Source organism: Amphiura filiformis, chromosome 9 (genome assembly GCF_039555335.1).
Source record: "Amphiura filiformis chromosome 9, Afil_fr2py, whole genome shotgun sequence".
NCBI lineage: Eukaryota > Metazoa > Echinodermata > Ophiuroidea > Amphilepidida > Amphiuridae > Amphiura > Amphiura filiformis.
In genome coordinates this window covers 42,137,783-42,152,599 of record NC_092636.1, presented here as the reverse complement: position 1 = coordinate 42,152,599, position 14,817 = coordinate 42,137,783, and the positions used below count along the sequence as shown (strand labels likewise).

The 14,817-nt window shown below is 40.2% G+C and overlaps 1 protein-coding gene across 3 annotated transcripts; it reads right to left on the bottom strand.

The window, feature by feature from the left end:
* Positions 1-399: 399 nt before the first annotated feature.
* On the bottom strand, positions 400-14,228 carry LOC140161015 (uncharacterized). Of its 3 annotated transcripts, none has more exons than XM_072184395.1 (2): positions 13,885-14,228; positions 400-2,131 (listed from the first exon to the last, which is right to left on the bottom strand). In XM_072184395.1, exon 2 carries the CDS (start codon positions 2,040-2,042, stop codon positions 1,077-1,079), a length of 966 nt encoding a protein of 321 aa, XP_072040496.1. In that variant the 5' UTR covers positions 2,043-2,131; positions 13,885-14,228; the 3' UTR covers positions 400-1,076. The 3 variants fall into 3 exon arrangements, with proteins under 3 accessions (XP_072040496.1, XP_072040495.1, XP_072040497.1); XM_072184394.1 differs by having other exon boundaries at positions 13,896-14,228; XM_072184396.1 differs by lacking the exon at positions 13,885-14,228 and adding an exon at positions 13,797-13,815.
* Between the last annotated feature and the right edge of the window lie 589 nt (positions 14,229-14,817).

The following is a 14,817-nucleotide window of genomic DNA, read 5'->3' as shown; positions in this document are numbered from 1 at the left end:
TAAATCATACCTAAATATTACCAGGCTCTTGTTCTTGATGCAATATTCTAATGCACTCAAAGTTTCTCACGACTCTCCGATGTACATTCCTAAATCACATTATCCAGTGAAGTCCACTGTAGACTTAATGAAGACACAATATTATATCCTTGGCAGACAAAAATCCTTGCACAAGTGTCAATATCCAGAATGATGTTACTGTTATCACTTTCTGTAAAACGTTGTGTGTTTTGACATGCTCTGTCAGCTTCTGTCACAAAAAGATCCCTTATTTTTCATTTCGATCTATCGCCCTTGATCCTTATTCTCCATTTGAACAGCAACGATTCATCTATCACTGATTTTGTTACTTCTTTTGAAACAACAAAGCCATTTGAAACTAAAATTCAATTTTTGAAGCTTCTTTTGGCTTTCACCCAAAGACTTAATTTTCCTATCAAAATTAGCAAACAGGGATTTCTGACGAGTTGCATTGGTATAACATTGATAAAATGGAACTGCCAAGTCATGCAAGTAGTCCATCTCTGTCAGCCAATCAGCTTGCCCAAACATTTCAATCAACTTCAGATGGAAACATTGAAATGGCATCATCCACTGTGACTCGAGGAAATGGTTTTCAACCCTTCATAGTAGCAATGAGCTGCTCTAAATGCTTTGTTGTCCCTACTGTAGAAAGGATGAACTGTCTGTGAGATTTCAGCAAGTCATTGGTAGATGTATCGTCCATCTTACAATCTACATGTACATGGTAGAATTGGTTCAGATTAGTATCATCTGGATCCTCTCTTCAAAGCTTGGAGATATGTAGCATGTTCCAGAGAGGCCTCCGGGAAGCGCAGAAAGTATTCTATGATGAATTGCATGGAATCTTTAAAGGTAGATCTTTTACCCGAGTTCTGAATCGGATCCCAATATCATTGGAGAAGAGATACTGTCTGTGGTCAAGGCAAAGTTGTATTTGCATTGTTCATAGAAGTACGCCACTGTGGCATGGAACAGTGTGTTCTGTATCTGTAAGACAATTTGGTACCAATGACTGTGGATAGCGGCAATAATTGTATGGGGTAGGGGTATTCCTATGATCTGGGCGCACTAATAGGATCTGTTGTTAAGTGAGAATGCAAAGTTTGGAGCTCACTGTCATCGGCTTTGTGACCATCTGCAGAGGAGACGAAACCAGTATAAATCTTATTGTATACTGCCTTGGAGGTCATCTTAGATTTTTTCTCGATGATGTCAGAACCAAATACCGGTATAAGCTTCACATGTGCATAATCAATCTCATAACCTTCGAAGATCATTGCACAACGCTGAGCTTCAAGACTTGTCTTGAGTAAATTGGCCACTTCACGTGCAGCAGTGACAAGCTTCTTGAAGTCTTTAATTTCAAGGGCAAATATGTCGCTTGAGAGATGTCTTCTTGGGACCAGTACTGTGAACCCAGGAGTGTTTGGGAAAGGAGTTAGGAAGGCAACATGGTCATCGTCTTCCCATACTCTCCAGTGTTCCTCTTCATTGCGCACAATTCTGGCAAATAGGTTGTTGTCCGACGCCTCACCATGGAAGACATTGCTTACAGCTCCTTTTGATGATGATGATGATGATGATGATACAATGGTTTTCTTGATTCGATCAAGTTCCTCGTTGGAACGTCGTGGACCATTTTTTGAGGATACATACCCTGGGTACTCCTCATTGTATTCTTCCTCTGCTGACGTTACAGGTTCCCAGACGTTGTCCAAGCCATGCATAGGTATAATCTTCAAGTGCGCTGGAAGGGTCGAAGGCTCTGAAATCAAGGCACATCTCTGTACTTTGAGTTTCTGTTGCAGCACAGGGGCGATGTCACGGGCTTCCATCATCAGGCATTCATAATCGTCAAAGGGAAGTTGGAACAAGTCGGCACCTTTACTGTCTGATTTTGATGCGACAACAATGACTCCTGGAGTAGAAGGATATTCATGAATATAGACAATGCATCGCTCATTCTCCTTGATTTTCCAGTGGTGTTGGATAGGCTTGGGGTTCTCACTTTTCGACATTACTTCTGAGGCGATGACTTCGTTTTGACATTAACGAGAGGCTCTGCGACAGCAGTACACACGAGCTGGTCACTGGTGAAGCGGAAGTTCTGGAAATATAAAGTGATAGTTTGGGATGTTATTTCAACCAATTTGGTAAGTGCAGGGCGATCTATTCAAAAATTGTATTCATCTATTACTATGGTAGTTAATCCGATTATTACGTCACTTCTACGGTGAATATTCGCTGTAGTAAACCTCTGTACAAAGGTATAGTGACGGGTGGTAATGGTGTAACATATTAAACACGATAAGCATGATGCTATCCACGATACTATATACTAATCGTGTTTCACCTCCCGTCCCTACTATACCTGCACATAGATTTAACACAGCGAGTATAGGCAACGGTTGGTAAAACACGATTCTTCATGGTCTTGGATATCAACAAATTTAATTAGTAACCGCCCGGAGGGTGAGAAAAGGGGATTTCTTTTGGGGGATATTTATACCAGCAAAAGGGGGGCTCAGTAGTTTGTTTGTTTGTTTGTTGTTTTGGGGGGGGGGGGTTTCCGCCCGTAACCATGCCAATGATATGATATTTCACAATGCTGCTTTAATCTAATTTAAGTTTCAAAATTAACTTGTTTTTACTTTAATCCGTTAAAAAATAAATCAATTTGGTATATGAAGCTATAAGTTGATACTTTACTAGTCGTGTTTCACCACCTGTCCCTATACTTTTGTACAGAGGTTTACTACAGCGAGTATAGGGAACGGGTACGGGTAGTGAAACACAATTAGTATTATAGTGTCTTGAAAAAGGAATAAACCAAGATATGACAGAATGTTGCTTATTTGTTTCAAAATAAATATAATAAGATGTTGTTTTTATTTTAATCCGTTGAAATAATGATGAAACACTACAAGTATAAAGTTTGGTACTATCCCAGACACTGCAGCCTGTCTAAAAAAATGTGCAAGTAAAAAGCGCCTTCTATGGCAATTAGAAAATACCGTTGTGACATGATGCTTACATCAACGTTAAGGGCGCAGTCTTAGCTCTCAAATGCTGTTTGTTCTGTTCAATTTGCTTGTTTTAATCTGGAGATATGTTTAGTTAACAACGAAAGGGTAAAATCACAATTGTGCCACTTTTACTGTGGTATGTAAATCAATGATACCTGATGTTGATTCGTCTAATGCACTCCCCTTCGCGGCTCGTGCATAAGACGCATCAAAATCAGCGCGCATGCATTATTTTGTCCAATTTCTCTCCCAACAAGTAATACGCGTTCATTAACCTATAAGTTTGCAATATTTGTTTGTCTTTTAACATGTTGAGTGACAAGGATAACAGCCTTTTCCATGATAAAATCATAGACATGCACTTGTATTTAATTTTACAGCAGAATGTGAAATATCTATTTCTCTTTTAATCTGTTTTAAGTGGAAAAAGAGAATCATATAATACCTGTATCATGATAAAATAGAAAAAACAGTAGACACAATTTTGCATTCTTTTGATTTCACGAAGGAACTCGATAAACTTGATGCTATCATTGATTTACATGTACAGTCCTCTTGATCCTCCCTGGTAAAAGTGGCACAATTGTGATATTACCCTTTCGTTGTTAACTAAACATATCTCCAGATTAAAACAAGCAAATTGAACAGAACAAACGGCATTTAAGAGCTAAGACTACTACACCTTTGACGTTGATGTAAGCATCATGTCACAACGGTATTTTCTAATTGCCATAGAGGGCGCTTTTCACTTGCACAATTTTTTTGAGACTGTATTATACTAACCGTGTTTCAACACCCGTCCTATATAGCTCTATATCCTTTTGTACAGAGGTCTACTACAGCGAGAGAAAGGCGCTATAACTGACAATAGCAATAATAGCACTCTTATTCACATGCCTTGCGATCGCGCGTTTCTGCCATTACTTTGTATGTATAATCGCAATAATCGCACCGCGATTTTGAAGAATTGCTATTAATGTGCTATTAACACTTATATTTTTCAAACTTAAAATATTTCTACAGCAGTAAAACGGCTTAACGTGGTACGCTATTCGCGCGATTATGCTATTTTTCCCTAAGTACTTGCTAAGTAGTGCTATTCGCGCGATTTTGCGATTTTGGTGGTTGATTGATAGATCTATATAGGGGGTGCGCTATTCGCGCTATTTTGCGTTTTTGTACTTTGGTCCATTATGATGGGAAAAATGCCTTAACTCTGGTACGCTATTCGCACGATTATGCTATTTTTCCCTAAGTACTTAAGAAAGAGTGCTATTCGCGCGATTTTGCGATTTTGGTGGTTGATTGATAGATCTATATAGGGGGTGCGCTATTCGCGCTATTTTGCGATTTTGTACTTTGGTCCATTCTGATGGGGAAAATGTCTTAGCACTGAAGCGCTATTCGCGCGATTATGGTATTTTCCCCTACGTACGTACTTAAGAAGTAGTGCTATTCGCGCGATTTTGCGAGAAGTGATGTTTGGGCTTTCGGGAAGGGGTATTTTGTCCGTGAATACTACATATCTAAACATCCTCGTCCTGACAACTTTTTCAGAGGATGGCGACTTTAGACACATCGGTTCTCGGCAAAGAAAAATTTAGAATCTGGTGTGGCGGGTTTTGGGGTGGGCGGGCAACTTTTTCAGAGGATGGCGACTTTAGACACAGCAGTTCTCGGCAAAGAGAAGCGATGTTTGGTTGGGCGGTTTTCGGGAAGGGGTATTTTGTCGGTGAGTACAACATATTTAAACATCCTCGTCCTGACAACTCTTTCAGAGGATGGCGACTTTAGACACAGCGGTTCTCGGCAAAGAGAAATTTAAAATCTGGTGGACGGTTTTTGGGTTGGGGCGGTTTTCAGAAAAAAAAGCGATTATGTTTAGGAAAGGTGTTCGTGGATAAAATAAGGAGTCAATTATATACTCATTTACTGTTTCATATAATTAAAATTGTGAATGCTCAAATTGCGAATGCTTTGTATTTAATAAGAAGGAGCCAATACATACTCATTTACTGTTTCATATAATTTAATTGTGAATGCTCAAATTGTGAATGCTCAAATTGTGAATGGTCAAATTGCGAATGCTTTTTAAGTTAGTGATAATAATATTGCTGTAAATTTTAACTGATTCACACAAGCAAATTGATTTTACACTTACGTGTAATTTTCGTGACTTATCCAAGCTCACTTCTTCAGCACTCTGATGGTTTGCTGGTACTAGACGTGGTAGCGCGAATCGGATCACGTGACCTGGGTATTGATCCCAAATCACTAGACCCGATCAGCTTCTTGTAGGCGGGGGGGGGAGGGGGTGCCGTCCCAAGTCTTTGTTGAGATCTGGATTAGTGGCGGCGATATAAATAGCCTCTTTCACTCCTCTCTGATACCATCGGGGGTCCGAGTCTAAGATTTGCACTTCTTGAGGATCGAAGGTGTGTTTGGTGGCTCTCATGTGTGCACCAACAGGTGACGCTTCGCGTTTGTGCTCAGAAACACGTTTGGACAGTGGACGCTCAGTATCACCGACATACTGTGATGGGCAATCCTGGCACTTGATATTATATATTGTCCCAGTGCGATCCAGAGTTTTTGGTTTGAGAGAAGTGATGTTTGGTGTTGGGCGGTTTTCGGGAAAGGGATTTTTGTCGGTAAGTACTTCATATCTAAACATCCTCGTCCTGACAACTCTTTCAGAGGATGGCGACTTTAGACACAGCGGTTCTCGGCAATGAGAAATTTAAAATCTGGTGTGGACGGTTTTGGGGTGTTTGCAGACAATTTTAAAAAGGTGATAATGTTTAGGAGAGGTGTTCGTGGATAAAATTAGAAGGAGCCAATAGATACTCATTTACTGTTTCATAAAATTAAATTGTGGGGTTGAAAACTAAATCTGGTTTAGGGAGGTTTTAGAAAAACGCAAAATCGCGTGAATAGCACAGGCTTGAGGTACGGTAGGTGATGTACAAAAACGCAAAATCGCGTGAATAGTTCATGCTTGAGGTGATGGAATCAGCGAGATGAGCAAAATCGCGTGAATAGCACAAGCTTGAGGTACTGTAGGCGATGTACAAAAACGCAAAATCGCGTGAATAGCACAAGCTTGAGGTACGGTAGTACAAAAACGCAAAATCGCGTGAATAGCACAAGCTTGAGGTACCGTACGGAAGATGATGTACAAAAACGCAAAATCGCGTGAATTGCTGTTCTATTTATTCTGTGCTCTTATGACAAGAATCACGCTTTCACATTAACTTGTGCTACTTTGCGCTATTCTGTGCTCTTATGATAAGAATCACGCTTTCACAATAACTTGTGCTACTTTGCGCTATTATGTGCTCTTATGACAAGAATCACGCTTTCACATTAACTTGTGCTACTTTGCGCTATTCTGTGCTCTTATGACAAGAATCACGCTTTCACATGAACTTGTGCTACTTTGCGCGATTGTTGCTATTGTCAGATTTAGTGCCTTCATATACAGCGAATACAGGGAACGGGTGGTAAAACGCGATTAGTATTGTAACGCTCACCGGTAGTATATACTTAACATGGTTAAGCACAATATTATGATGCACGGTCAAGTTAGTGCAATGCATCTAAGGGTCAGTATTAGTTAACTTTGGTTCCTATGGTAACTAGCAGAAACATGACCTGCTTATTATTACAAACTCCCGGAGAAGTACTTGGGTCAATAGACCAATCACAAGAGCAATGTACGTATAGTTTGGGATGATACGTACGTCATTCTGCGCTTGCGCAATAGGTCCATAAAAGTGTATAAAAAGGGACAGATTGCCAACAAGCATGCATTCACGGTTGCATCTCAACTACAGTCAAGCCTAGCTCCGGAGGCGGTCGAATACCACAGTCTACATAGTATCCAGTCCCTCGAACAGGAGAACCAGCACCGAAAGACCTACTAGGCTAATATTACGGAGGTTCTCCCGGGAAGGATACAGGGCCGACAAATGGTATACACCCGCCTCCCTTAGAGCCAGTACATATAAGATTTCCCCATAGTCCACCAGTCTATGTGAAATATCCCCTAATAAATAACCAAGATATAGCAATAGTAAATGCACAGTTTCCGCCTTCTTATTGTTGCAGAGTATTATTGTATACATCCTAGTGTACCCCTACTTGTAGCCTAATCGCGAGGTACCGACGTTACAGTGGTGGCAGCTGGCTGGGATTCTACGGTAAAGCATAGTCTGCGATACTACGCCTAGCAGAGTCCCAGATAACGAACCCAGGAACCGTCGCGGGTAGGAGTGCAGAGAAAGGACAACAATGGAAGCAGATCACGAATAAGGAATGGAAATACGATATGATGACATTGAGGAGTGCCTACAAGAGCATGCGGAGAAGTTCCGATTGGTACTAGAAGAAATCTCTCGCCTAGCAAAGGAGGAGGACGGAGGACCACGAACGTCAACTCCAGAAGGAGCAGCGGCGAGGGATTGGAAGATGGACGGGCTTATAGAAATGAGTATGGACCTCGCTGCATCTCTGGAGCAGATGAGGCGTGATGTGAGGCAGGTCCACGACTTTATCAGTATGACAACACACCCGGACAGTGGTTTGGGGACGGAACGCCGCGGGAGTCGTCGAGAGGAAGCCGGTGAGCCACGGGGAAGGGAAGCAAGGATGATCACCCGCCCAGGGGAGCGGCAAAGGAGCACAGGTGCGAGTGCAGAACCGAAGCAGCTACGGAGCAGAAGTGTGCATCATCCAGAAGAGTTCCCGGAAATCTCGGTAGGAGCGATGATGGTTCCAGAGCCAATTTTGCGGCTAGACCCTCGGCCTAGCCCTGATACAACTAGATCCGACTCCCGTGACAACAGTAGGAGGTCGCCTGAGACCAAGAGAGGCAGCCTAGGCAGGAGAATGGCGCCACGAAAAGCGGCATACGAATATTCGGATAGCGATCACGAGGAAGAGCGCCGAGAGAGAGCAAGGGGAAGCAGTAGACCTTCCAGTCTCTCTCGATCTCGGCAGGCCCACGGCTACCAAACCTCGCATCATAATGCCGGATACGATCTGGATGATAGGGCTAATAGACAGTCCTCAGATGGGGCTGAAGTCACTCGTGGAAGATCACCAGTTCGGCCGCAACAAGACAATAGGGGCAAAAGACCCAAAATACAAGCAAACAAATATAATGGAAAAACCTCGTGGGAAGACTACAGAATACATTTTGAAACAATTTCAGCCATTAACGGTTGGGACGTGAACGAGAAGGCATTATTCCTACTGGCTAGCCTAGAGGGTGAAGCCCAGGGTAGTCTGATGGAACTAAGGCAGCAAGGAGATCTGTACAGCCATAGAAGACTCCCCAGGAAGCAGTAGCAGTTCGGGTGTTTAAGTAAAGACATTGAGGTACTAATCCAACGCTTCGAGGAGTTATGTAATTATTGGTACACCAACAGGTCGGAAATTTAATACGACGAAAGGCTCGGTGGTGTTAGGAGCAGCCCAATTCTAATGTAATAATTAAAGATCACTAGAAGATCACGCGCACGCTACCAAGTGAAGAACCATGTTCGCAAGTTATAATGTGAAACTGACTGAAGAATTAAGACAAGATTTCATTACCAGTAATTAAATGGTGTGTTGAATATTATGTTATCTGGTTATTGGCAGTATTGACTGGATATATGTTACAGATTTTTCAGTGGAAATGTGACACAGGAAAAAGTTTAAATAATCAAATTATAATAAATTGCAACCATAATGACATAATTTAGAGCTTGCCAAAAAGAATCCATATTGCCATGTCAGTTGAGGACATTTTTTTGGTCAATTCGTGTCACTACACCGCTAATATTGTTATTAAATGTTTTCAAAAAAAAATTATTCTGTGTAAAAGGTTTTAAATACTATTCCGGTGATCAGTAGGAATAGCAGTTATGATTAAAATTTGATAAAGTAAACATTAAGCAAGCCCAGCAAAGGCCACTTGTTGATATGAATGAAAATTGAGTAGCTCGAAGTACTGACAAGTCAGGAATTGACCAGTCACTCAAGTTTAAAGTTATACCAGTCTTTAAATTATCGTAACAGTGGCTTATGCTGGACGTGTGTATATAATGCTAAAAACCAAAATTGCAAATGTTATCCAATTAATAGTATTAAGCTAATTGAAGAGTCATAAGACCACCAGACCCTGTGGTTACCCATGCGAGAGTCAAAAGACCCAAAGACACTGTGACGATCCATGGGTTATCCATAAGACCAACAGACACTGTGGCTTTTCATGTAGTAGGCCTTGTTTCTGAATTTTTTTAATTTTAAAAAGTTTTTCGATTCGGAGCATCGAACTCAGGTGGGGAGAATGTAACGCTCACCGGTAGTATACTTAACATGGTTAAGCACGATATTATGATGCACGGTCAAGTTAGTGCAATGCATCTAAGGGTCAGTATTAGTTAACTTTGGTTCCTATGGTAACTAGCAGAAACATGACCTGCTTATTATTACAAACTCCCGGAGAAGTACTTGGGTCAATAGACCAATCACAAGAGCAATGTATCTAGTAGTTTGGGATGATAAGTACGTCATTCTGCGCTTGCGCAATACGTCAATAAAAGTGTATAAAAAGGGACAGAAATTGCAATCAATCATTCAGTCACCGACTCGTCGTGAGTGGCGGTCGGGAAGTGACTACGGTACGAGCACGTGAAGGTACAATAGAGGCAAGACCTATTGCGCTAAGAAGGTTAAGGATGGTGACGAGGGCGGCGACAGCTAGACGTTTGAATGTGCATACCGACGTGTCACTGCACATGAGCCTACCTGTTGTGTCGAAGCACCCAAGCTATCCCGAGCTTTCCAGCAGCATAAGGTCGAACCAAAGTTATACCGAATAGTAACATTATCCCATTATGGTTCGTTGTACTGGCTTGACCGGTTAACGGACTGGGGGGATAATTTACTATTCACAAGACTTGGCAGTTTGCTATAAGGGAACCGACGACTCGGACTAGTGCGAGCTAGTATAAAACCGATACGCGCCCTACATGGCTGCCACAGCGGCTACGCTGAAACACAAGTCTTCAAGAAGTCACTTCAGATTGACCAACCAGAGTGGGTCGGCTTATACAGCGACCAAAAGTTACCCAGTTCCTGTTCTTTTGAACAGTTTTTTGCAACCAGAGGGACAAGCTTTTTTAAGCAGTGACCCTGCTCCTACGAGAGCGAACCTAACTAACTAACTAACTAACCAACAAGCATGCATTCACGGTTGCATCTCAACTACAGTCAAGCCCAGCTCCGGAGGCGGTCTAATACCACAGTCTACACAGTATCCAGTCCCCGGATCCAGTCCCTCGAACAGGAGAACCAGCACCGAAAGACCTACTAGGCTAATATTACGGAGGTTCTCCCGGGAAGGATACAGGGCCGACAAATGGTATACACCCGCCTCCCTTAGAGCCAGTACATATAAGATTTCCCCATAGTCCACCAGTCTATGTGAAATATCCCCTAATAAATAACCAAGATATAGCAAATAGTATATGCACAGTTTCCGCCTTCTTATTGTTGCAGAGTATTATTATATACATCCTAGTGTACCCCTACTTGTAGCCTAATCGCGAGGTACCGACGTTACAGTAGGCCTATAGTCTTGAAAGCGGAATAAACCCCCGGGGCCACTTGTATTTCAAGGTAGACATCATGCTCGGGTAAAAAAACAAGTAAAAATGGTTGTTTTTCAGCATTGGGCAAGTACAGCGCTGTACCTGTTTAGGGTGTCAATAAAAATTCCCTTTAAAAGGGAAGGCCAGCCTCAATGCAGAAGAGGTCTGTAAATAGTTTGGGTCACCGTGAAAGGCATTGTTTAGGATCACGCTTACATCCATGTTACATGACAGTTCACCAAACCATCAATAGTGAGAACATGCACACTGAAACAGCAAAAACATTAACTCCTATAACTCCTGTCAACTCTTTAATTCATTACTCCAAATTGTTCTGTATTTTTGTCTTTACGGCTTTTTACCCATGCTTATTATTAAAATCAAGAAATACACTGCAGTTGTTAGTTAATTCCCTATGTAAACTCAACTTACATGCACATTTTATTTTAAAATGATTTTATATTATTTCGCAATGTATAGTTTACTATAAAGTAGATAGTGGCAAGCACATGATAAAAGGACTGATCATTCACTACAATCTTCACTTTTAAACTGTATTTTTTGAATGTGTTGATTGTTAGTCCGAAACTCCTGCAAAGCTATGGACATGGCATCTTACCTACTCCATTCTGTAATAGTCTGCATTGTGTGTTTTCTCAGTCTTCAATCATTTTGTTGAATGTAATTTTATGAATCAAATAAAAAAGATAGAAAGTGGCCTCACTTTAGTTATGTGTCATTTACAGTATTTATAATTTATAAAGTAAGACAATAATTTATTTATTTTCTATAAGTGCATGCCAAAATATGGGATATATTGTTCAATATTATAGCTAACCCCTAAAAACTTTATTTTCCATCGGATTTTTCCCGTTGAAAAGACAAAACTAATGTTAAAGATAGCAATAATATCATCAATAACATTTTGAGTCAATTTTATCCATAAAACGATACAGGATAGGATATATGTGGTCCATATAATGAAGATTTTGATTCTACAACATTATTAGATCTGTTATCAACATCAATTATGCACTCACAGGCAACCAAACATCATGCTCAGTAGTCCACTGCATGATATGACCTTGTTCCAGTGATCATTCCCCGCTAATTACTAATTGTTGACCATGTCATTTTTTGTTTATTCTTATTGCTGAACAAGTTTATGTTTATATGTGTAGGCCTAACCTATGATAACTTTTTAAGAAGTCATAATTAATTCAAACATAACTTTGGCAATACTCAATCGTTTTCGTTCGTTGAAACGGCAAAACATACTTTCTTTTCCTTGCAAATCGAATTAGCAGACATGAAAAACATTTCCACCACAAGAAATAAAAAAAATAATTCATACCAATAGAAGAAGGCTATAATCTTAGCTAATCTTTAGTGTACACAAATCCCATCTCAGAATTAGGTACCAGCCCTATGGGCTGGCGAAAAACGTCAAAAATCAGGAAAAAGGGTATACTTTTCCAAGCAAAATACTTGCTTAGGGTACCAAAGTTTAATGGCAAAATAAAAAAGGGTGAAATAGGCTCAGTATGTTTGGCTTCTATCTGAACACATCGTAGGGTAAAACATTAAGAAACATCAAACTACTTATAGGCCTAGTACTTATATTAAACAAGAACCTGAACATGCATGGCATTTTTACTTTCTTAGTGTTAAAAAAATGGCAAAATACTTGTCTAGGGTATGTTTCGAGAGTCCATACCTAGCCCTGAGCATGGTGTCCATCACGTAATGTAAGTGCACCCTCCCCGGAATAAACCAAACTGATATGACATTAAACACAATTAGTATTATTTACAGAGAGTATTGAAACATAGGCCTATTTGTTACCTCCTGTCTCTTTTTAAGAAGCATTTTATATTAGGCCGTGTAAAATTAATATTTTGGTTCTCGTCCCTCCCTCCTCAATTTCTGGGATTTGTCAGATTTTTTTTTTTTTTTTAGATTTTTAGATTTTTTTAGACTTTGAAATGATTTATGAAATCTTCATACATGTATATAAATAAGTTTATTAGAGAACAAGCATCACTTCCAAGTCTTTTGTGGTACTCTAGGGGTTTATCCTCAGAATCTCACATTTGAAAAAAAAAAAAAAAGGGCCTCATCGTTTCCTCGAGCACTGTTGGAAAAGACCGAAAACTACTGACAATGCTAATTTTACATTGGAAAAAAAAAAAAAAAAAAAACACCTCCTCCTCATCAATTCATGAAAATCCTCTGGACGAGAACCAAAACATTAATTTTATACGGCCTTATTATGTTGCATGCACCGGATGCGTTCGCACATATCAAATACTATCGATTACCCAAGAGCTGAAGTGAATGACGTCACGGTTTAGCGAAACACGATATTGCCCTGTCTGTCTGGGCGCGGCGCGCGCGCCTATATTAATTTACTAGTCAACATTTGCATAGGAACCGCATAGTCGGAGGCAAGGTTCATTATTGATTGGAGATTATATACATATTTATTAGTAATAGACAAGTAATATATATATATATATCGTGTGTTTGCGATTTATTCCGTAATCAATAAGTATGATGAACAAACGCATTTCTGGCAGAAGCACTCACAGCGTAGTGGTATTCGATCTCGACTGTTAATCAAAAGGTTGTGGGTTCGAACCCTGGTAGAATTTTAATTGTAATAAATTTGTTTTTATTTTGTTAAGTAAGAGGTAATAATTGTGGCAATAAATCCGCCGTATAAAACTGAACACAGCTCAATCCAGCCTCATATAGGCCTATATCATGTAAATATATTATGTGATGCAAATGTTGACTAGGAAAAAAAATATCGCGCGCGGCGCGTACCTACAGTTATACTTAAATCATGCAATGCCATGAATGTCAGTGTAACTTGTAAAATGACTTGCCTCTGTTTACAAAATACAATTGCTATTAACTTGAACAAGAATACTTTGCTTAGAAGATAGGCCTACATTTGTGAGACTGACTGTACTGTGAGTTTACTTGGAAGTGTATGTTGCTTATCAAGCTACACTGTGTATTCAGGCTGATGGATTATCATATAAAAGTTGTATTCTGCTAGACTCGCTCATTAATATATTGTGCCAAGCTTTAATACCCGAGCCTCGGACGCAATATATATGAATGTTAGCTGTTACACACGCACCCCAACTCGCTGAGACAATTTTAATACATTGTATACGTACGGTATACTTACTTATCCAATATCAGCAACCAAACATTCATACAGAAGCTTACAGATTCAATCCATACACTCTGTTGCACAAGCGGCTACGGGACGACAGGTAACCTTGTCAGTCAAAGCAGGGCAGCGACACTACCTAATTTGCATATCCAAATGACCCGTCTCCTCCGCAGCCAATTTGGTTCCGCTCCATCGAAATCAAGCTGGTCACGGAGGAGACTACCCTCCTTTGTGTTTGTTCATTTGTGTATGGAGAGCCCTTTTTGGAGTCCGGAATGACTTAGGCTACGCTCTCAGCTAGAGTCCGACGCTGCATTGCACTAGAAATACCTTTTCTGTGAAATCGCTATAGTCGAGCACGTATTCGTTTTGAAAATATAACATTAAAATTAGTATCACCCACGGTGGCCCCCGTGCAGTGGAAAACCTTAATTCTTTCATTAAAAGGAAATGAAAATTTAAAAAAACACGGATCTACCTGTGCACCAATAAAATTGGCACAACAATTTGTCTCAAATATGAATGAATTTTAAGAAACATACGGGGTATGATGAACATTGACCTGACGCCATGATAGTAGGATCTATTAGTCGTTTTATATACAATGTAGGCCCTATATACCGTATTGTCATAATACCAATATTTGTCATTATATATAATGAGTAATATTTAGCAACGTAAATGTGCAGTTCATATGCACAAACGAATACTGATCTTTATGATATTCAGGTTTTTGTACATCACATATACTGACATGTCACATAGGAGGTCATACGTGTTGACCTTCATCTATTGTATTTGTTCATCTGTGTATGGAGAGGATTAGCGCCCGAACGCCATTAAAACTCCATCAGTATTAGGGCGTAGTTCAGTGAACTCACCGGATTGCTATTCCAAGTACTTTGATATTACAGATAATATGTATTAATGGGTC

Coding starts and splice junctions, on each gene's coding strand:
- LOC140161015 (XM_072184395.1), bottom strand. CDS start 2,042: ATGTCGAAAAGTGAGAACCCCAAGCCTATCCAACACCACTGGAAAATC.